A 21,804-nucleotide genomic window follows, 5' to 3' on the forward strand; every position below is an offset into this window, starting at 1 on the left:
TAAATAGGTACAACTATGGCAGGAAGGTAAGCAGAATTTCTGTGCCCTCTGCCTTGCACAGCAGTGTCCCATTGCGCCAGAAGCGGTTTAGTCATGCTGGCCACATGACCCAGGAAGCTGTCTGTGGACAAACACTGGCTCCCTCGGCCTGAAACGAGATGAGCGCTGTACCCCATAGTCTATTTCCGACTGGACTTAACTGTCCAGGGAACCTTTACCTTTTTCCTACCATGTGTTGGGTACCACACACACACACACACACACACACACACACACACACACACACATTCGATATGATTCCCACCCCCCTTTCGTGGTTCCGTGTAAAGTCATTTCCGAAACTGCATCTCCCACTTTACACCTTCTTGGTAGTGGCGCCTGCCCTGTGGAATACCCTCCCTTCAGATGTCAAGGAAATAAACAACTATCTGACTTTTAGAAGACACCCTGTTTAGGGAAGTTTTTAATGTTTGATGTTTAATCGTGTTTTTAATATTCTGTTGGGAGCTGCCCATAGTGGCTGGGGAAACCCAGCCAGATGGGTAGGGTATAAATAATAAAATTATTGTTATTATTATTATTACTTGGTTACTCTCTAGTTTTCTTTTAAATTAACCTTTTAAGTGCTTGCTTTTAGATTACCGTATTTTTTGCTCTATAAGTCGCACCAGACCACAAGACGCACCTAGTTTTTGGGGAGGAAAACAAGAAGAAAAAAATTCTGAATCTCAGAAGCCAGAACAGCAAGAGGGATCGCTGCGCAGTGAAAGCAGCAATCCCTCTTGCTGTTCTGGCTTCTGGGATAGCTGCACAGCCTGCATTCGCTCCATAAGACGCACACACATTTCCGCTTACTTTTTAGGAGGGAAAAAGTGAGTCTTATAGAGCAAAAAATACGGTAATCCTGCTAATGCCGTTTAGTTGTTTGCAATCATTTTTGAGATAGTGTTAGATACCTTCTAGCATGTGGTCTTGGCCTTGTCTGACCCAGCTGTTGCACCCTTGAATGCACCCCAGAATTCCCTGCACAGCCCACATCTTCCAGGGCAGACATGTGGAGAGAGTTCCTGGAAAAGAGGCCCTTCCCAGTGCTGGCTCATTTCAGCTTCAATCAGATCTACATTGGAAGCCATTCCAGTTGTCTCTGTCAACACTGAAAGGTGGCACCGCTTATTGCATTTCAGAAAGGAGGAGGTGGGCTGGACCTTTGGGTTTTGCCCCTGAGCCAGCCTTTGCCGCAACTTGAGATGTAGTTGCTCTTAATAATCTCTGCCTTTCTATCACTGTGCAAGGTCTGTTCAAATGCCATAGTGACAGCTAGTGGTCAGATGTTTGAGAATGACAGGCATGATGGAATCATCTGACCACTAGCTGTATTGAAAGGTATTGAAGCAGTATAAGGAATGTTGGATTGTTTCTTCCAATAGCGGGAGGAAAGAAGTCATAGTTCGAGAAGAAATTGGACAAGTTGACTAAATTTGGGGGGTAAATTATTTTGATGTAGCTATAGGGTGGAACTTGAGTTTTTTGAGGAACAATTAGTACATGGAATAAATCTGCTACAGTGGCTGACATGCCATATGAGTAATGTTTTAAGTGGTTGATATATTTTTGTGTATGTTCCTGTATTGGTCTGGCATGTAGTTTTGACGTATTTCCATTTGTGCACATTTTGATACTGCAGTTTTGAAAACAATCACAGAATGCCAGGGTTGGGGCCCTGTTGTGAAGTGTGCGCTCAAGTCAGCTAGTCAATACCAATGAAATCTCATTATTAAATTGCCAATACCCAAATCCCTCCCTGATTAGAACCAAGTGCTGATATATGACATGCCCTATAGTGGCACCTGAAGGGAATCTTCAGCTTTTCTCAGCTCAGACTGCAACAATGCAAACCCAACACGCTGGCTAATAACTCTTAGTAAATATATAATCGGTATGATGTCATTCAAAATACACGAATAAGCCACTTCAAAATAATGTATATATCATACAAAACTTCTCACAAAATATACAAGTAACTGCAAGTTGTTATATGTATCAGAGTCAAAACAAAGGTTCAAACAACCAATGAATAGTGAGGAACTCCAAACTGTCTCTCAAAGGAAGACGTCTCTCCAAAGTCTCAAAAGGGCAGTGCATCCGGAATAGTTCAACTGTTTCGGAATAAAGTCTTCATCAGCTAGAAATGGAATTGCAAGCAATGAATGACAACAAAACTGAGCGACCTGTATGTAAGATATCATAGAATCCTAGAGTTGGAAGAGACCACAAGGGCCATCGAGTCCAACCCCCTGCCAAGCAGGAAACACCATCAGAGCACTCCTGACATATGGTTGTCAAGCCTCTGCTTAAAGACCTCCAAAGAAGGAGACTCCACCACACTCCTTGGCAGCAAATTCCACTGTCAAACAGCTCTTACTGTCAGGAAGTTCTTCCTAATGTGGTAGATATATGGTAGAACAAAATATAGAAAGAGGTACATACCGAATAATTATCAATGAGATATACATACTAGTGAAGATCATACTAGTGAATTCAGTGCTCATTGGATAATGTAGCTGCTGATGCTTACAACACAAACGCATAGAACATACAAAGTTGACCACAGGTGTTTCACATCACAATTGTTGCAGACAATGTAAACAAACTCAAAGCAACAGTATGTCAATTCTGGCATTACAATGCAAGATGTAATGTAAAATGACAGACTTAAAATAGAACAGATTTGGATAGTATACAATGGATTTTACATAAAACAACATTCAAATAAAACAATTGAAGTCAGGTTCTGAATTCAATCCCCCCGGATATTTGGATTTAAACAAATAAATGGGTTTCTTGTTGACGCAATAACCGCTCAAAGTCTTGCCCAACCCCATGTGTATGTATCTGCCTCTGGGCTGGCAATTCATGGATGAAGACAGGGGACAAGCATCACCTTTCCAGTAAACCCAGGTACAGTGGTGCTCGCAAGACGAAATTAATTCCTTCTGCAAGTTTTTTCTTCTTGCGAGTCTTTCGTCTTGCGAAGCACGGTTTCCCATAGGAATGCATTGAAAATCAATTAATGTGTTCCTATGGAGACCGCTGGGGACGCAGGTGGCGCTGTGGGTTAAAGCCTCAGCACCTAGGGCTTGCCGATCGAAAGGTCGGCGGTTCAAATCCCTTCGGCGGGGTGCGCTCCCGCTGCTCGGTCCCAGCGCCTGCCAACCTAGCAGTTCGAAAGCACCTCCGGGTGCAAGTAGATAAATAGGGACCGCTTACCAGCAGGAAGGTAAACGGCATTTCCGTGTGCGGCTCTGGCTCGCCAGAGCAGCGATGTCACGCTGGCCACGTGACCCGGAAGTGTCTCCGGACAGCGCTGGCCCCTGGCCTCTTAAGTGAGATGGGCGCACAACCCCAGAGTCTGTCAAGACTGGCCCGTACGGGCAGGGGTACCTTTACCTTTACCTTTTTATGGAGACCGCTTGCCAGGCTGGCGGTGCGGAGAAGGGCTTTTCTCCCCACCGCAAGCCTTCAGGACAGGTAAGGGAACAGAGGGGAAGGCGCGCAGCGCTTCTCCTCTGTCCCCGCGGCTTGCGGTGGGAGGAGGGTTTTTCCTCCCCACGCCAACATTCAGAACAACATTCTGAAAGTTGGCGGTGGGAAGGAAAACCCTCCTCCCACCGCAGGTCTTCAGGACAGCCATCCGAAGGCTGGCGCGGGGAGAAGGTCTCTCCGCCCCACCGCCAGCCTTCGGAGCAGCCATCCCAAGGCTGGCGGCTGGAGCAGGTCTCTCCGCCCCACCGCCAGCCTTCGGAGGAGGTCCGAGGACACTGGGGAAGACGCGCTGTGCTTCCCCGCTGTCCCGGAGATTTCCCTATGGGCTTTCGTCTTGCGAAGGAAGCCCATAGGGAAATTCGTTTTGCGAAGCGCCTCCAAAATGGAAAACCCTTTCGTCTAGCGGGTTTTCCGTCTTGCGAGGCGTTCATCTTGCGGGGCACCACTATATATAATACTTGAATCACAAAGAGGGGCTGAAAGAGCAGGGCCTCTCATAAGTTTACCCCATGGCTGATGTGAAATGTGGCCTTGCCCACACCCTAACAGCAGTTTCATCTGCAAAGCAAATTGTTCCAAGAGATTCGAACACGTGAGCCAAGCTGCAGGTGGAGGCACAAGCGTAAAAAGTCAAGTTAAAATTGCCAGAAATGATGATGGGTGATGGGTAGCTCTGTGCCATGCAGTAACACCGACTTTTATTCCTTCCCCAGAAATGTGTGTACTGCCGGAGGTGGATGAAGAAAGTGTCAGGCGCCTGCATCCAGTGTTCTCATGAGCACTGTTCCACCTCTTTCCACGTCACCTGCGCCCACGCAGCAGGGGTGCCAATCGAGCCAGATGATTGGCCTTACGCGGTGTCCATCACCTGCTTCAAACACAAAGCTGCCCGCCACATGGTAGGTCTCCTCGGTGGTTTATCTCTCTTCCTTCACTCCTCTCTCTCATTTTAAAGAAGCCTAATCTCGTTGCTGTTTTTAATCTGCCGTTTGTAGATCCCATTTTCAAGGGAGGTATCGCTGGCCCAGACGGTGATTACAAAGAACCGGAACGGTCTCTACTACCGGTGCAAAGTGATTGGTGTGACAACGCAAACCTTCTACGAAGTCAATTTTGAGGATGGCTCCTACAGCGACAACATTTACCCAGAGAACATTATTGTAAGTTAGCATAGGTTTCAGGTGGGAAAATGTTCTATAGGTCTCTTTGCCATTCTGGAGGGTGTGTACTACTTTTCTGCTTACATGGCCGTGAGTCTTGTTTCTATTATTGCTAAAATAAGAATTCTGTCTTCTTGAGTTAGATTTAAAAAAACAGATCAGAAAAGATAGTTTGAGCTGAAGTTCTAGATCTAGTATGGAATTTATGAATGGCGGGGTGGGGGTGGGGAATTGCTTCTGTTGTACCATCTGAGAAAGAGTGGCTTCACAAGGTTCGCTGGTAAAACTTGCAGAATATGTGTATTTACGAGATCAAGAAGTTTGTGATAAAAGATGCTTCAATTTATTTATTATATACAGTCGTACCTTGGATCTCAAATGCCTTGGCTTCCAAACAAATCAGCTCCTGGATGATCAAAACCCAGAAGTGACTGTTCCTGTTTTCGAAGATTTTCAGAAGCCGAATGTCCGGCACAGCTTCCATTCGGCTGCAGGAGCTTTCTGCAGCCAATCGAAAGCTGCGGTTTAATTTTTGAACATTTTGGAAGTCGAATGGACTTCCAAACATCAGCTTATACATCAGCTTATATAGGGCTTTTCCACTACTCTCATAAATGGGGGCATGTTAGATATATGAGAGATTAAAATTGATAGAGGTGTGTGTGTTCTCTCTTGCTATATATTAAAATGGTAAAGCCGTAATCGGGCTTCAGTTTGTGTGGCCACCTCCAGCATGATGACAGAACGGCAGGCAGGCAAGCAAACAGTGGAAAGTGGTAGCAAGCTGTTTAAATTAGGGCGGTAGGCATTTCAGAGTGTGATTTGGCAAACTGCTTTCTGAAGACCCTCCTCCCTTCTGTTAAACATTGCTTCAGTGGAGAGGTGCTTTGGGTGGGGACGTCTGGGGTAGGCGAGGAGGGAGCGGGATGTCAAGAGAGGAGGGATTGGCCCAGGTGTGGGAGAAGGGTTGGCAATGGAGTTTGCAGGTATGCGGGGTTGGCGAGCAGGTATAGCAGCCCCTTGTATTCTATATTTTGTGTATGCAATTATTTTTTTAAAAAAAACAAGCTGGGTCAGACTAAAGGTATCTAGCACTGTATCCTGTTCTCACACGTGGCTGGTCAGAGACCTGTGAGAAGTCAGTAAGCAGGATCTGCACAAGCATCAACTCTACTGCAGGAAGTGTGTAGCCATCATGTCTGGTAGCCTTTATAGCAGCGGTTCTCAACCTGTGGGTCCCCAGATGTTGTTGGACTACAACTCCCATCATCCCTGAGCTCTGGCCTTGTTAGCTAGGGGTGATGGGAGTTGTAGTCCAACAACATCTGGGGACCCACAGGTTGAGAAAGGCTACTTTATAGCCTTTGTGCTCGGGGTCTGCCCTTGAAAATCCTGTAAAACGTGTCCGTGGGTGCTTGCCTGATACAGCCCCTTCCCGGACTTCCTTAGCTGAACGTGTTACAGTGCCAGCCATTTCTGCGTGCTCCCCTCCCTCCCTCCCACAGTCCCTCTGACTTTCTTCCCTGACTTGCCTCTCAGAGCAGAGACTGCCTCAAGATGGGGCCACCCGCTGAGGGAGAGGTGGTTCAGCTGCAGCTGACGGATGGCATCACTTACCAAGCCAAGTTTATTGCTGCCCAGATCAGCCAGATCTTTCAGGTAAGACCCCAGCAGTGCCTTTGCCTTTGCCTTCCAGGCCAGATACTTTTACTAGCAGAGAAATGGACTTGCTTCTGGAATTCAAAGATGGACTGGTGACTTCCCTGGAGTGATGTTTCCTGACGAGTGTGCTGCTCCTCCATGTTCTGCGGAGAGCCATATGTTAGCAAGCAAGCCCTGCTTTTGCTCCAGTTGGTGGATTCAAACAGGGAAAGCAAAGCTGAGAGGGTTATGCCCTTTAAATTGGAGCCATCTTGATTCACAGCGTCATCATTTCCTGTAATGGGGTTTGGGGTTGCTTGTGCGTAAGGCGCAAACTGCTCCAAGCTGAGTAGTTTGGTTAAAACTTTCCCCTGACTGGACAGTCAGTATTCCATGACTGTCTCAATCACTGGCAGAATCCGTCAGTGGGCGTTTCCTGAATTTCCTCCAACATAAAAGTTCTTTGACACCAAGTCGCCGCCTAGCTTCCCTGCGCGGAAGCTTTCTGCGCAGAGTGGGCGTCCCAAGGGGAGGTCCTGTGCTCTCCCCGCTGGTCTCGCTGGAACAGTCCCGGAGCCTTCCCTCCGAAGCTCCCTCAGCCTCCCCTTTCTCCCTGGCGTCACGTCTATTTCCTTCCCCAGCGGACGCTCCCCCTCTCTCCTTGCTGGTTCCCTCTCCAGCGTCATCGTGGAGCCTTACCACCACCCTTGGCTCCGATGGCAGTTCCCTGACATTTCCTAATTGGAAACGCATCGCTTTAGAGGAATAGCGCATACAACCAAACAGTGAACAGAACGAGAACCCGTTTTCTGGGGCAAAGTAGCCTTGGTTAGGTTTAGAAGGAAGGATGGTCCCACGGAGGTTGCGAAATGTAAGCTGGAGGTCAGGTTGTCTGATGGCAACTCTCATTCCCTTCTGTATGTAGGTAGAGTTTGAGGATGGCTCTCAGCTGATGGTCACAAGAGGCAATATCTACACCCTGGAAGAGGAGCTTCCCAAGAGAGTAAAATCACGCTTGGTAGGTATCTCAGGGCTACTTTTTACAAAGCTGCTGCTGCTGCTGCTGCTGCTTTGAATTGTTTTCCAGGACAGTTGTTGCTGCAGTGGAGAGAGGTCATGTCTCCTTTCTAGTTACAGTCGTACCTCAGGTTACATACGCTTCAGGTTATAGACTCCGCTAACCCAGAAATAGTACCTGGGGTTAAGAACTTTGCTTCAGGATGTGAACAGAAATTGCGGCATGGCAGCAGCAGGAGGCCCCATTAGCTAAAGTGGTGCTTCAGGTTAAGAACAGACCTCCAGAACGAAATAAGTTCTTAACCCGAGGTACCACTGTACTGACTTTGCTAAATCGGTTACCTGTTGGCTAGGGGCAGCCTGAGGCATTTTGGCACCCGAGGAAAAATAATTTATAGTGCCCCAACCACTCTGGGCAGCTTCCAACAAAATATAAAATAATTTGTTGTTGTTATATCATGTTATATAATTTGTTGTATATCACGATTGCTGCTGCTGCTATTATTATCATTATCATCATCAGTATTATGTGGTGTGAATGTGGCATTCTTCTTCTTCTTCTTCTTCTTCTTCTTCTTCTTCTTCTTCTTCTTCTTCTTACACCACCATATTTGTGACTCTACTACCCCTTGGAGAAACCGAGTGATCAATAAATGGTGTTGTATTCATTCAGAAATCTCATAAAGTGAAGCTTGGGTCCACCAGGAGATGCTTTCACCAATTGTCCACCTCAGGATTAATTCAGGAGCGTTGATCGGAGGGTCTCCGGCCAGCAAAGTAGTGGCTTCTGTGAAATGTTGTCTCCTCTTGTCTGAAAGGGTGCTTGAGTTCTCTCTGCCTGTGTTCCTTCTGCCTTCCTCTCACCCCTGTCACTCTCCCGTTTCCCTTCTAGTCGCTCAGCACTGGGACGCCTCAGGAAGACGCCGTCCCGGGAGACGACTTGAAAGCAGCCAAGCGCCCTCGGGTGGGCAACACCAAGAGCCCTGAAGACCCTGGCCCCAGCCCCAGCTACTTTGCCATCATGGAGACCCTGCTGCAGACACCCTTCCAGCCAGGAGCACAGAGCAGCACTATGTTCTAAACCCAGAGGAACAGTTGATTTAATTTTTTTTCTAAAAAAAAAAAAAAGACGCAACTTTTTAAAACATCCTTTTTCACATCCCTGCGAAAAGTAATTTAACTAGAAAACTGTGGCGTGGGAGACCCAGCCTTTGTGCAATAACTTGCAAATTAATTATTTTATTCTGTTCTTGGTGTGGACTTCAGAGGATTTTGTCCTGCTCTGGCCTACCTCTGTTCTTCCTTTTGACGAACTTTTGAGTAGAAAAAACCTGGGGGGGGGGGGCCGCGTTAACTTTCCGCACAGAAACTTTGGAAGAATATGTGTCAATGGAGCTTCGTGCAGCTGAACCTTTGATTCTTTGTTTGTTTTTTGTTTGTTTTCAGTGGTTAAAAACCTGGAGAAGTGTTCACTCCAGTTTTCAAATCTGTTTTTTTCTCCCTTACTCTCTCAATATATATTTTTCTTCTTTCCTGTATTTCTTGAAAAGGTGCTATTTCCCTGACTACTAAAGCCGCCTTTTTGGAATTAGCAATTTATGTGTGACACACACACACACACACACTTTCTATAAAAGAGGAAGAAAAAAGCAATTGCTTTTTAAAAACAAAACAATACAAGCAGCAGCAATGTAATGAAAAAGTGAAGTGTTTCTACTCCCCCCCCCGAACATGGCTTTAAAACAAATGAACTCCCCCCCTCCCTATTTTGATTTTCTTTTAAAAAGAAAAAAAAAAGAGTTGATGCCTGGTTTTATCGGAGGGAGGGCAGGTTTTATTGAAACGCCTCTTTTAAGGGGAGAAAATATGTTGGGGTAATGTTTGTGTTGAACAAAGAAAGTTTTCCTTTAGCCGAAATGTTTTATAATAAATGAGAGCATCACAACAGAACCGCTACTGGACAGAATTCAGTGTTAACGCTTTCATAAAAGTCACTAGGTTGCCTGTCGCATCACCACCACTGGGGAATTTTGTGTTGGACGTTTGGGAAGGTTGCATATTATTTCCCTGGCATTGCGTAAGCAAGGGGTTTCGGATATGAGGCATAAGTCAATTGGCAGTTCTTTAGCAGGTGATGGAAGGAGGTAGTCAAATGAACTGTTACTACGTTGTCCGGGTGGGTGGTCTTGATTCCCTGTGCAGACGAAGTTATTTTAGCAGGAGCGAGACATGACAGCATGTCTTGGGGTCAGCCTGAACTGGTGACAGCTTGCTTTTGCTCAGTTCCGGCAACTTGATGGCTGCACAAATCAACCCTTTTGGAGGGGGGGAGAAGAGGTTAGCCTGTACTCTGTATACAGGGTTTGCCACATGCTTCAAATGGTCCCGAGTATGATCTGTACCAAAAATAATTTTGCCCTCACTGCACCGTTTACTGAGAAGCTCTTCCTTGGTTTTTTTTTTCCGCTTCTGGAAACACCCTTTCCTGAGACAAAGGCTTTGGATTTCTTGGGGGTTTGAGGAACCAAGACAAGCAAGTTGGGGGCCCTGATAAAGTTTCCAGCTATATTAGCCTTTGCAGATGTTCAGTCCATATGTGGGGGGGGGGGAGGTCATCCTTCGCCCTGACTTGCCTTTATGCGTTGGCTTTATCATTTGCACAAGGCGGAGAGCCCGGCATGTTAGAATTTCCACACAGGTTCTGTTAGTGCTGGCAAACACGGCATTCTGTGTCTTTTACGTGGCAGGCCTCGTCCCCTTCCACCCCCTGGGTGTGCATCCATGTCACATGGCTTAAGCTAAGAAGAAAAGGAAGTATTTAAACGGAAGATTCCTCCAGGAGCTTGTAGAATCTTTTCTACAAGATGCATTCTGTAATGGACCCTGCTTCCTCACTAATGGGTGCCGATAGATTGTCTGCCGGGTTAGCGAAGGGGAAGAGAGAGACAGGTAAAGGTGATCTTGGAAGCCCACCAGCTTTCATCTCACAAACATTGTTTCCTTTCCCCCCCCTCCCCACAACCTTTGCCCCTGGGGGGGTTGAAATCAAACCCAAAACTTACCCAAAACAGGATCTTAGCAAGCAGTTTCTAAACTTCCTTGCCGTGGAGAATCAGAATGCAGCTGAAACTTTCCTCTGTGTTGTGTTCCCGTCTCACCCCAACACACACACACACACACACACACACACACACACACACACACTTATTTCACACCCATCCATGTGTGCAGAGGTTCCCTCCCTGGAAGAAGAAAATGGCATAAAGCGTAGTACTGCTTGTATAAAGGACATTTTTAAAGAACAAACAATTTGTGTTGGTTACTGGGTTGCCTTAGTTCAAGTCAGTATTGGGGTGTGTGGGTGTGTAGCTGCCTCTTTATTTTCTTGATAATCCCTGGGAGGGGAGTGGTGCATTTGTTCAGGACGGGTTGGTTACAAGAGAAGGGGGTATGGTGGGCTCCACTGTATGGATAAATGCTGACTGAAATATCACCATTGCTGTATTTATTGTGTATATTTAAATTGTACAAAAAAGGAAACAAAAATGTTGTTCTCCCCTGCCCCCCACAAAAATAATATTCAGATGGTGACCTTTGTTCCTGCTCATGCCGTGAACCTGGCTTTTGTAGAACATCTTTTCTTTTCGTTGGTTGTTGTTTCTGTTTTATTCCCCATCCGCCCCACTTCTTCTTTTTCTAATACACTTACCAGTTTTGGAATGTTTTTGTGATCTCTTTGGGGAAAGGGCCTCCATAGGAGGAAGCATTAGCAAATCCTCCTCACTTCCTTGCCAACCCTCCCCTCCCCTGAATTCATATTTGCAAGTGGTCTGTGTGTGATACATCTCTAGTTATCTATCGGGGTTTGCTTACTCTTAAAACAGTCTGGTTTTGTTCTCCCCTTCGCCCTCTATAATTAATGATGGGAAACTCAGGGATTTCCTTAGAGGTGGTGTGGAATGGCCCAGAGTTGTCCCCTCCCTGAAGAGGGAAGATTTCTCTCAAAATTTTGTGTTTTGTTGCTCTAAACCCAATTATCTTCTAGTCTAAGGCCAAAGTGGAGGAGAGGAGGGAGCAAATGCAGCCATTTCCCAGCAGAGGCACCGTGGCTTCTGAAACTGAAGGTTGCAAATAGCCCTCGAACCCTAGTTGATGCAGCCCCTCCTCCTGCCTGGATGTGTCCAAGCCCCATTGGAAGCCATCTGAACTGTTGGCCATCTCCACATCTTGCAACAGTGGAATGTGTCATTAGTCCCATTTGTCTGCCCTGAATACCCCACTTACCTTTTTTCTTGGACGGTCCCCAAATTCTAGCACAGCGAAGGCAGGATAAATGCGTCTGCCCCCTCCATGTTGCCTTACCTGTGCATCATCATAATATAATTCTCATCGCACTCCTCCTTAGTCACTTCTAAACTGAAAAGCCCCCAGTGTAGTTGCCTGTTCCCACTGGGAAAGTATCCCAACCTTCTTGCTCATGTTTGCTTTCCCTTTCCAGCTGCTGTGATGTCCCTCTTGAGACTGGGCAACCCAGACCTGGCCTGAGTAATATGGCTGTGCCACATATCTCAGCTGTTGGATGTTTCTTGTCTCCTCCAACCATGACCCCTGAGTCCTCTGGACCTTGGAAGTTTTTGGCGGGGAGACTCCTGAAAGCATGGTTCTCCTTGGGGGGCAGGGCATTTTCCAAACTTGGGAGGAGACCTCAGGGTTTTGAGTTGATGACTCCATCCAGCCACCTGTCGAAATTCTCTGCTCCTCTCGGAGAAGGCAGAGGGCACAACATAAGGCTGCTTGAGAACTCCACAGTGTACCAAACCAAGCTTGCCCTGCAGAAATTCTCTGTTGCCTGCCATCATCTGCACCCTGCTAGGAGGATGACAAACACTCAGTTAAGCCCTGGGCTCAGAAGGTTCGGGCAGCATCTCTAGGCAGGGCTGGGAATGTCTTCTGCCTGAAACCCTGAAGAGTCACCACTAGTTAGTAGAGGCAATACTGCGTTTAAATGGACCCAACTCTCTATAAGGCACCCTGGGCCTACATGGGATGCGGGTGGCGCTGTAGTCTAAACCACTGAGCCTCTTGGGTTGCCGATCAGAAGGTCAGCTGTTCGAATCCCCACGGCGGAGTCAGCTCCTGATGCTCTGTCCCAGCTCCTGCCAACATAGCAGTTCGAAAGCATGCCAGTGCAAGTAGATAAATAGGTACCACTCCGTCGGGAAGGTAAACAGCGTTTCCATGCACTCTGGTTTCCATCATGGTTTCCCATTGCGCCAGAAGTGGTTTACTCCTGCTGGCCACATGACCCGGAAAACTGTCTGTGGACCAACGCCGTCTCCCTCGGCCTGAAAGCAAGATGAGCACCGCGACCCCATAATCACCTTTGACTGGACTTAACTGTCCAGGGGTCCTTTACCTTTTACCTTTACCCTGGGCTCCTGTGATATTGTCAGGTTGTGTGTCACTCGTTTCTCTGGGAGCTGTGCCAAGCCATGACCAGTCTGCCTTCCTTGTGATACTGTGTTGTCGTCAGCAGAGGGCAAGAGGACCTGTCCCCACACCCTTTTCTCAGGTGAGAAAAACATATACAGTGGTGCCCCGCAAGACGGAAAACCCGCTAGACGAAAGGGTTTTCCATTTTGGAGGCGCTTCGCAAAACGAATTTCCCTATGGGCTTCCTTTGCAAGACGAAAGCCCATAGGGAAATCTCCGGGACAGCGGGGAAGCGCAGCACGTCTTCCCCACTGTCCTCAGACCTCCTCCGAAGGCTGCCGGTGGGGCAGAGAGACCTCCTCCCGCCGCCAGCCTTCGGATGGCTGTCTTGAAGACTTGCGGTGGGAGGAGGGTTTTCCTTCCCACCGCCAACTTTCAGAATGCTGTTCTGAATGTTGGCGTGGGGAGGGAAAACCCTCCTCCCACCGCAAGCCCCGGGAACAGAGGAGAAGCGTTGCGCGCCTTCCCCTCTGTTCCCGTACCTGTCCTGAAGGCTTGCGGTGGGGAGAAAAGCCCTTCTCCGCACCGCCAGCCTGGCAAGCGGTCTCCATAGGAACGCATTAATTGATTTTCAGTGCATTCCTATGGGAAACCGTGCTTCGCAAGACGAAAAACTGGCAAGAAGAAAAAACTTGCGGAAGGAATTAATTTCATCTTGAGAGGCACCACTGTATTTAAAGCAGGTACACAAATCCTCATAGGGATAGTGTACATCATCTTAATACACAGTACAACAACTCTCCAAAGGGAGGTCGGTGCTAGCCCTAAATACGGACAGCAAGTGGCTAGGTGGACTTGCCAATTCTCCCCACCACCCTTAACCAACCCCCCCCCCACTGCTTTCTAAAGTCATCTTTGTTGGCTTTGCATTTTCCCCTTCTCTTTTTTTTGGGGGGGAGGCGAGGGAGGCACACAAAATCTCTTACAGCAACACCTCTGCCAAGGTGTTGTGTTCCCCACAGGTCTGGGTGGCAGTGGGGCATCATTGCCAGCCTGTCTGCCAGCTTGTCAGGCTGCAGCTCCTCCTAAAGCCCATCTATTTACTGCCGTAATCGGAAGCCCCTAAAAGGGAGAGAACGAAAGCACCCGCTATTAAATATAATTGTCATTGTGACAGGCCCATTGTGGGGTGGAAAATTTGTGCCTTTCAGAACTGTCTGCGTGATAAAGAGCAGCGGTAAAATCAGAAATTAATCCCCTGGCAAGAGAATGACATGGTTATCGCTGGATTGCTGCTAACAACTTACTCAAGGCATCTCTTCAAAAGAGAGAGAGAGAATGGGGAGGGGAAAACCTTGCCTCTGCCCCCCCCTTCTTGTAGGTAGGAAAGAGAAGGTCGTTTGCTTATTTCAATCCGCTCAGATCTAAAAACAAAATCAGTTTTCTTTTGTTCATTGATACCATGGGGACATCAACTGATGTTCTGGAAAACAAACAAACAAACCAAAAATCCCTGCTCCAAAGAAAGGAAAGGGGGTGGTGTAATCCTGAACCAGACGCAGCCCACCAATGAGGCAGAGTGAAACCATTTGCCATGGGGGGGGGGCAGGTCCAACCCTGTCACCCCAACTGCTGGGCTACTACCAGAGCTTTTCCCCTGCCAGCATCATGGCAGCAGCACAGGTGAGGGTGCAGTTGTGGCAGAGGGAAGGAGGGGGCCCAGATCTGTGGGAATTGGGTGCTGCCTTGGGGGTAGGGGGGCATCAGGCAGCCCCGTTATGAGCTGATCTGTCTCCACTGCAGACCTTCCAGGTACCGGGGGGGGGGAGTGCTAAGAGAGGTGGTCTCTTAGCTCCCAATGTCGTTGGGATTGTCAACAGCCTTGGATCTCCTGGGGAATCTCTATCCTCCCTAGCAGGAATGCCAACTTGGCCCCACGACCATGGGTGCCCGGGGGCCGTGGGTGCCATGTAGCGTGCATGGCCCTGGCACTGAAATTTGTGGGTGCCCAGTCCCTCCACGGGGAATTTTGTGGGTGCTCAGGCACCCAGGGAATCGTCACCTCTGCTCCCAAGGAGAGGATTTCACTACTAGCCACACCCTCTTTCCGAGGTTTTGATTGCCCAAAACCTTGTTCTCTTATCATGGCAATGGCTCCCACCTGAGAGGTGCCCAAACTGAGTTCTGATGAGTTCCAGCTGAAAAAAGCCCTGCCCTTTCCTACCCAACAGCACTCTGGTTTTTCATATTCAGAGAGCTTCATTGTGGTGATTTAAGGACAAAGAGTGCCCATACAGCAAATATTCAATACACCATCAGCTTCTCAGCTGTGTGCGAACTCTGCAATGTCATTTAGGGTCCTCTCTTGCATTATTGACCTCTCACTCATCTGACCAGTTTGTAAGAGCTAGCCAGGGTAGCTGCTCTCTGCCTCCAGTGTGGTGTAGTGGTTAAGAGCAGTAGTCTCGTAATCTGGGGAACTGGGTTCGCTTCCCTGCTCTTCCACATGCGGCTGCTGGGTGACCTTGGGCTAGTCACACTTCTCTGAAGTCTCTCAGCCCCACTCACCTCACAGAGTGTTTGTTGTGGGGGAGGAAGGGAAAGGAGAATGTTAGCCGCTTTGAGACTCCTTAAAGTGAGTGAAAGGCGGGATATCAAATCCAAACTCTTCTTCTTCTTCTTCTCCACTCAGAGGCAGTAACAGTTCTAAATGCCTGTTGCTGGAGATACATGGCTTTCTGGTAGGGCATGTGAAAAGGATCTAGCAGTCTTAGTGGAATCAAGAGTCAAAACAAAATAAAAATTTTCCTTCCAGTAGCACCTTAAAGACCAACTAAGTTAGTTCTTGGTATGAGCTTTCGTGTGCATGCACACTTCTTCAGATACACTCTGAAGTGTATCTGAAGAAGTGTGCATGCACACGAAAGCTCATACCAAGAACTAACTTAGTTGGTCTTTAAGGTGCTACTGGAAGAAAAAAAAAATTATTTTGTTTTGACTATGGCAGACCAACACGGCTACCTATCTGTAACTGGAATCAAGAGTGTGATGCAGCAGCAAAAAAGAGCTAATGCTACTCTGGGCTGCATCAAGGGAATTAATAGTACCGCTCTATTCTGCCTTGGGACATGGGTGGCGCTGTGGGTTAAACCACAGAGCCTAGGACTTGCCAATCAGAATCCCCGTGATGGGGTGAGCTCCCGTTGCTCGGTCCTTGCTCCTGCTCCTGCCCACCTAGCAGTTTGAAAGGACGTCAAAGTGCAAGTAGATAAATAGGTACCACTCTGGCAGGAAGGTAAACGGCGTTTCCGTGCGCTGCTCTGGTTTGCCAGAAGCGGCTTAGTCATGCTGGCCACATGACCCGGAAGCTGTACGCCGGCTCGCTCGGCCAATAAAGCGAGATGAGCACCGCAACCCCAGAGTCAGTCACGACTGGACCTAATGGTCAGGGATCCCTTCACATTCTGCCTTGGTCAAACCACACCTGGTGTCCAGTTCTGGGAGCCACAATTGAAGGATATTGACAAGCTGGAAGATGTGCAGAGGAGGGGGAACCAGGATTATCAAGGGTCTGGAAACCAAGCCTTATGCGTAATGGTTGAGTGAGCTGGGTCTGTTTAGTCTGGAAAAGAAGGAGATATGAGAGCCATCTTCCAATATCTCAATATGTCACAAGGAAGGTGTGCAAGCTTGTCTTCTCCTCCTCCGGAGGGTAGGAGTTGAAGCAACAGATTCAACTTAGAAGAAAGGAGATTCTGATTCAACGTCAGGAAGAACCTTCTGGCAGTAAGAGCCGTTCGACAACAGTGTGACGCGGCAGCTAAAAAAGCCAATGCAATTCTGGGCTGCATCAATAGGAGTATAGCATCTAGATCAAGGGAAGTAATAGTGCCACTGTATTCTGCTCTGGTCAGACCTCACCTGGAGTACTGTATCCAGTTCTGGGCACCACAGTTCAGGAAGGACACTGACAAAATGGAACGTGTCCAGAGGAGGGCAACCAAAATGGTCAAAGGCCTGGAAACGATACCTTATGAGGAACGGCTAAGGGAGCTGGGCATGTTTAGCCTGGAGAAGAGGAGGTGAAGGGGTGATATGATAGCCATGTTCAAATAGATAAAAGGATGTCACATAGAGGAGGGAGAAAGGTTGTTTTCTGCTGCTCCAGAGAAGCGGACACGGAGCAATGGCTCCAAACTACAAGAAAGAAGATTCCACCTAAACATTAGGAAGAACTTCCTGACAGTAAGAGCTGTTTGACAGTGGAATTTGCTGCCAAGGAGTGTGGTGGAGTCTCCTTCTTTGGAGGTCTTTAAGCAGAGGCTTGACAACCATATGTCAGGAGTGCTCTGATGGTGTTTCCTGCTTGGCAGGGGGTTGGACTCGATGGCCCTTGTGGTCTCTTCCAACTCTATGATTCTATGATTCTATGACAGTGGAATGGACTCCCTTGGGAGGTGGTGGACTCTCCTCCCTTGAAGGTTTTAAGCAGAGGTTGACCGGACATCCGTCATGGATGCTTTAGCTGAGTCATGAATTGCAGGCAGTTGGACTAGATGTGTTTTGAGTTCCCTTCCCACTCTGCTATTCTATGATTATAGACCACAGGAGAGGAGGGCTCTGCTTGCAGGTTCCCCACAGGCATCTCTTCTGCCGTGGTGAGAACAAGATGCCGGACTATGGTGGACCATTGGTGTGATCCAGTAGGCTTTAATGATTGGGCATAGCTTGGAAGCTCCATTTGGAGGAGGAAGGCGAAAGAAGGGGGAGGGGCTGGAAGGCGGCACACAGAGGTAGAGATGGGAGGTTATCCGCTAGGAGTCTCATTGGGGAGTGGGGAGGACTTTGACCAGCCGGGGGGGGGCAGGCTATAGAGGAAGAGCTGGAGCTGAATGCAGAGGGGGGCAAACACAACCTTGTTGCTGAAAACCAGGTGCCACCTTTAGAGGTAGGATCATGGACACTTGCTCAAATGAACTAATGTGCGTTCACTTGCATGACAGAACCATGGGGGGGGGGAGAATTTCAAGAGCTCATCACTGCATCTTTAAAAGCTTGGCAGGACAGTGAGTGTCACATGTTGGAACGTCTTCGTACTTCCAGTTGCGAACTTCTTTCCTTGCTCATGGACCTTGCTGCTGAACCTGTTCCGCTATCAGCCTGAATGTTGTGTTTTGGGATGGGGAGCCTAAGAATGACTGTGTTTCCGCCCTTGGGGAGAGAAATGTGCAAAGGATTTCACCTCCTTCTGACCCTTTTGAACTCGGGATTCTTCAGATTGAAGCATGTGACCTATTGCATGTGACACAGCTCCCCCACCCGCAGGCCTAGCTGTGGTCCTCCCCTGACTGTAGACCCCCCAAAGCCTGCTCCCTTTCACACACAAACGCACACAGACTCTTCCCTGCCCGCCCCTTCGCCCACACCCCCAACCAAATTCAATCAGATAACGTATCAATTAAAGGAAGCACCAGCAGTCAAAAAATCTGCCAGGATCTGATAACAAAATCTGTTTGGAACAGCTGCCTAGTGACAAGTCTAATAAACTGTATTAATGGTGTCATTATTATTCCCTAATTAAAAGCTAATAACTAAGAGTTAATTGCCTTTAAAAAGATGAAGCAGCACCCAGCTCTGGCGTGGATTTATCTCTGTTTTGCTTTGCCTGCCTGGCAGGGCTGATATTTCTTGGGTAATTAACTGAGGCAGAAAGCTACTAATCTCCTTTTGTTGGTATAGCCACTTGAATTTAAAAGGTGTGTTGGGTGTTTTTTGTTTCAAAGCCCCCTTTTCTCCTGTGTGTGACTTGAAGAGAGGTATGACTGAGCCAAGGATGATAACTTTTAAGGCTGTCTACTCACTTTAATCGAAAGGTCGGCGGTTCGAATCCCTGCGGCGGGGTGCGCTCCCGCTGCTCGGTCCCAGCGCCTGCCAACCTAGCAGTTCGAAAGCACCTCCGGGTGCAAGTAGATAAATAGGGACCGCTTACCAGCGGGAAGGTAAACGGCGTTTCCGTGTGCGGCTCTGGCTCGCCAGAGCAGCCATGTCACGCTGGCCACGTGACCCGGAAGTGTCTCCGGACAGCGCTGGCCCCTGGCCTCTTAAGTGAGATGGGCGCACAACCCCAGAGTCTGGCAAGACTGGCCCATACGGGCAGGGGTACCTTTACCTTTACCTTTTACTCACTTTAATGTTCCTTCACAGCAAATCAGGGTGCCCACTTAATGCGTAGCTACACCTGCCAGATAGGTAAAAAAGGTAAAGGACCACTGGACGGTTAAGTCCAGTCAAAGGCGACTATGGGGTTGCAGCACTCATATCATTTTCCAGTATTTGTCCACAGGCAGCTCTCCAGGTCATGTGGCCAGCAGGACTAAACTGCTTCTGGTGCAACGGAACACCGTGACGGAAACCAGACTGCATGGAAATGCCATTTACCTTCCCGATGCAGGGGTACCTATTTATCTACTTACCCTGGCGTGCTTTCGAACTGCTAGGTTGGCAGGAGCTGGGACAGAGCAACGGGAGCTCACCCAGTTGCGGGGATTTGAACTGCCAGCCTTCTGATCAGCAAGCCCAAGAGGCTCAGTGGGTTAGACCACAGCGCCACCCGCGTCGCTACCTCTCAGAATGGTCACTGGGTATACCTCTCTTAACTGGTGTGTGCAGCCATCATGAACTGACCTGTAACTAAAGCATCAAATCCATCTTCCTGGCATTCTTGAAAAACTTTAGGTCCACTGGAAACTTATTTACAGGAGACTTACTTTCTGGATCACTACTGCATTGGGGAAGACTGCATTTGCGAGAAGTAAGTACGCTTGGAGGTTGCCTAGTTTTTGTAGCTGAGTCCTTAAGGACAACTTAGAAACTTCAATTGGCTCAAATTGCAGCAGCTGGATTGCTAGCTGGGGTTCCATTTAGATGCTACAATAAACCCTGATTTGAAACAGCTGCGCTGGTTACCAGTTTGTTTGTGGGCCCAGTTCTAGGTGCTCACTTCAGGGTTTAAACTCCTTAACAACCCAGGCCCCCAATGTCTGAAATGCCACCTTTTTCGCTACAGACCATCTTGGGTGATGAGATCGACAGAGGGGACCTTATGGGCAATACCTCTGCCCTCAGTGGCTGGCCCAGAGGAAGAGGGCCTTCTCTGTGGCAGCCCCTCTGCTGTGGGACTCGCTCTCCACAGAGGTGCATCACTGTACAGTTTCTGGATTTACCATTCTTCTGACAAGCAGAAATCAAGCAGGTGAGGAAGATGTGAGTCATTGAAATTAATGTGCATTGCTAACTTAGATCTGTAAATTTAATTGTCTGTCCTCTATGTGTATAATCAGCTTTGGGGGGAAACCCATTGTAATGGAATAGGGAGCAGGTGGCGCTGTGGTCTATACCTCTGAGCCTCTTGGGCTTGCTGATCAGAAGGTTGGTGGTTCGAATCCCCGTGACGGGGTGAGCTCCCATTGCTCGGTCCCTGCTCCTGCCAACCTAGCAGTACAAAAGCACACCAGTGCGAGTAGATAAATAGGAAGGAAGGCAAATGGCGTTTCCATGTGCTCTGGTTTCTGTTACGGTGTTCCATTGTGCCAGAAGTGGCTTAGTCATGCTGGCTAAGTGAACTCCTGATGTTGATGGGGGAATCCAGTCCTCCTAGATTCTTGGCTAAGAACACAAGAAGAGCCCTGCTAAATCAGTCCTGATCTTGCCCACCATTTTGTGGCCAGCTAGATGCCTCCGGGAAGCCTTCAAGCAGGCCACGAGGGCCAGAGGTGCACCTTTTGACACCCGAGTTGTGTGCTTTCCTGCGAAATAGGAATAGTGGTCTGCCTTAAACTGTGTTAAGTTAGTTTAACTATGGAACTCCTTCCCACAAGTGGAAGTGATGGCCACCGACTTAAAAGAGGATTGGGGAAATTTGCAAAAGAGAAGATGACTATTGAAGCTATGGGGACTAGGCTCTCCCTCCATGCTCAGCAGCAGTAATGAGCCTTGTTGCCTCCCAGGAGGGGAGAGTGGCTCTTGGGCCCCGGGGCCCGCTTGTGGGTTTACTGCAAGCACCCGGTTGGCCACTGTGAGAACAGCTCTTATGTTCATAGAATCATAGAATCATAGAATCATAGAGTTGGAAGAGACCACAAGGTCCAGTTTGTCAGTGTCCTTCCTGAACTGTGGTGCCCAGAACTGGACACAGTACTCCAGGTGAGGTCTGACCAGAGCAGAATACAGTGGCACTATTACTTCCCTTGATCTAGATGCTATACTCCTATTGATGCAGCCCAGAATTGCATTGGCTTTTTTAGCTGCCGCGTCACACTGTTGGCTCATGTCAAGTTTGTGGTCAACCAAGACTCCTAGATCCTTTTCACATGTACTGCTCTCAAGCCAGGTGTCACCCATCTTGTATTTGTGCCTCTCATTTTTTTTGCCCAAGTGCAATACTTTACATTTCTCCCTGTTAAAATTCATCTTGTTTGTTTTGGCCCAGTTCTCTAATCTGTCAAGGTCGTTTTGAAGTGTGATCCTGTCCTCTGGGGTGTTAGCCACCCCTCCCAGTTTGGTGTCATCTGCAAATTTGATCAGGATGCCCTTGAGTCCATCATCTAAGTCGTTGATAAAGATGTTGAATAAGACCGGGCCCAAGACAGAACCCCGTGGCACCCCACTAGTCACTCTTCTCCAGGATGAAGAGGAACCATTGATGAGCACCCTTTGGGTTCAGTCAGTCAGCCAGTTACAAATCCACACATGTTATTTGTCACGTTGGGCAAAAGATTCCTTTTGGGTTGGGTTGGGTGACCCTCATGGCTCCTTCCAACTGTATGGTTCGTGTTGGTGCTCCCTGGGCCCTTGAAGTTGGCTCTATTATTCTGTTACTCTTTTCAGACCCAGCACTAATAATAATAATAATAATAATAATAATAATAATAATAATAATAATAATTTATACCCTGCCCATTTGGCTGGGCTTCCCCAGCCACTCTGGGTGGCTTCTAACAAAATATAAAAA

The 21,804-nt window shown here is 48.1% G+C and overlaps 1 protein-coding gene and 1 long non-coding RNA gene across 3 annotated transcripts in view; one reads left to right on the forward strand and one right to left on the reverse strand.

Annotated features, from left to right (window-relative positions):
- The window catches only part of KDM4B (lysine demethylase 4B), a 199,615-nt gene extending 188,534 nt beyond the window's left edge, over window positions 1-11,081 (forward strand). For both annotated transcript variants that reach the window (XM_079960477.1, XM_079960478.1), the window contains exons 18-22: window positions 4,257-4,442; window positions 4,539-4,703; window positions 6,243-6,362; window positions 7,270-7,362; window positions 8,254-11,081. In XM_079960477.1, the coding sequence (XP_079816603.1) occupies window positions 4,257-4,442; window positions 4,539-4,703; window positions 6,243-6,362; window positions 7,270-7,362; window positions 8,254-8,442 (753 nt within the window). In that variant the 3' untranslated portion in view covers window positions 8,443-11,081. The remainder of the gene's footprint in view (window positions 1-4,256; window positions 4,443-4,538; window positions 4,704-6,242; window positions 6,363-7,269; window positions 7,363-8,253) is intronic.
- LOC307207304 lies at window positions 1,220-4,250 on the reverse strand. Its single transcript, XR_013834625.1, has 3 exons — window positions 4,002-4,250; window positions 2,488-2,969; window positions 1,220-2,182 (listed from the first exon to the last, which is right to left on the reverse strand). It is a non-coding gene; the product is annotated as an uncharacterized lncRNA (long non-coding RNA).
- Window positions 11,082-21,804: the final 10,723 nt, after the last annotated feature.

Source organism: Podarcis cretensis (genome assembly GCF_951804945.1).
Source record: "Podarcis cretensis genome assembly, chromosome: 18".
NCBI classification, from domain to species: domain Eukaryota; kingdom Metazoa; phylum Chordata; class Lepidosauria; order Squamata; family Lacertidae; genus Podarcis; species Podarcis cretensis.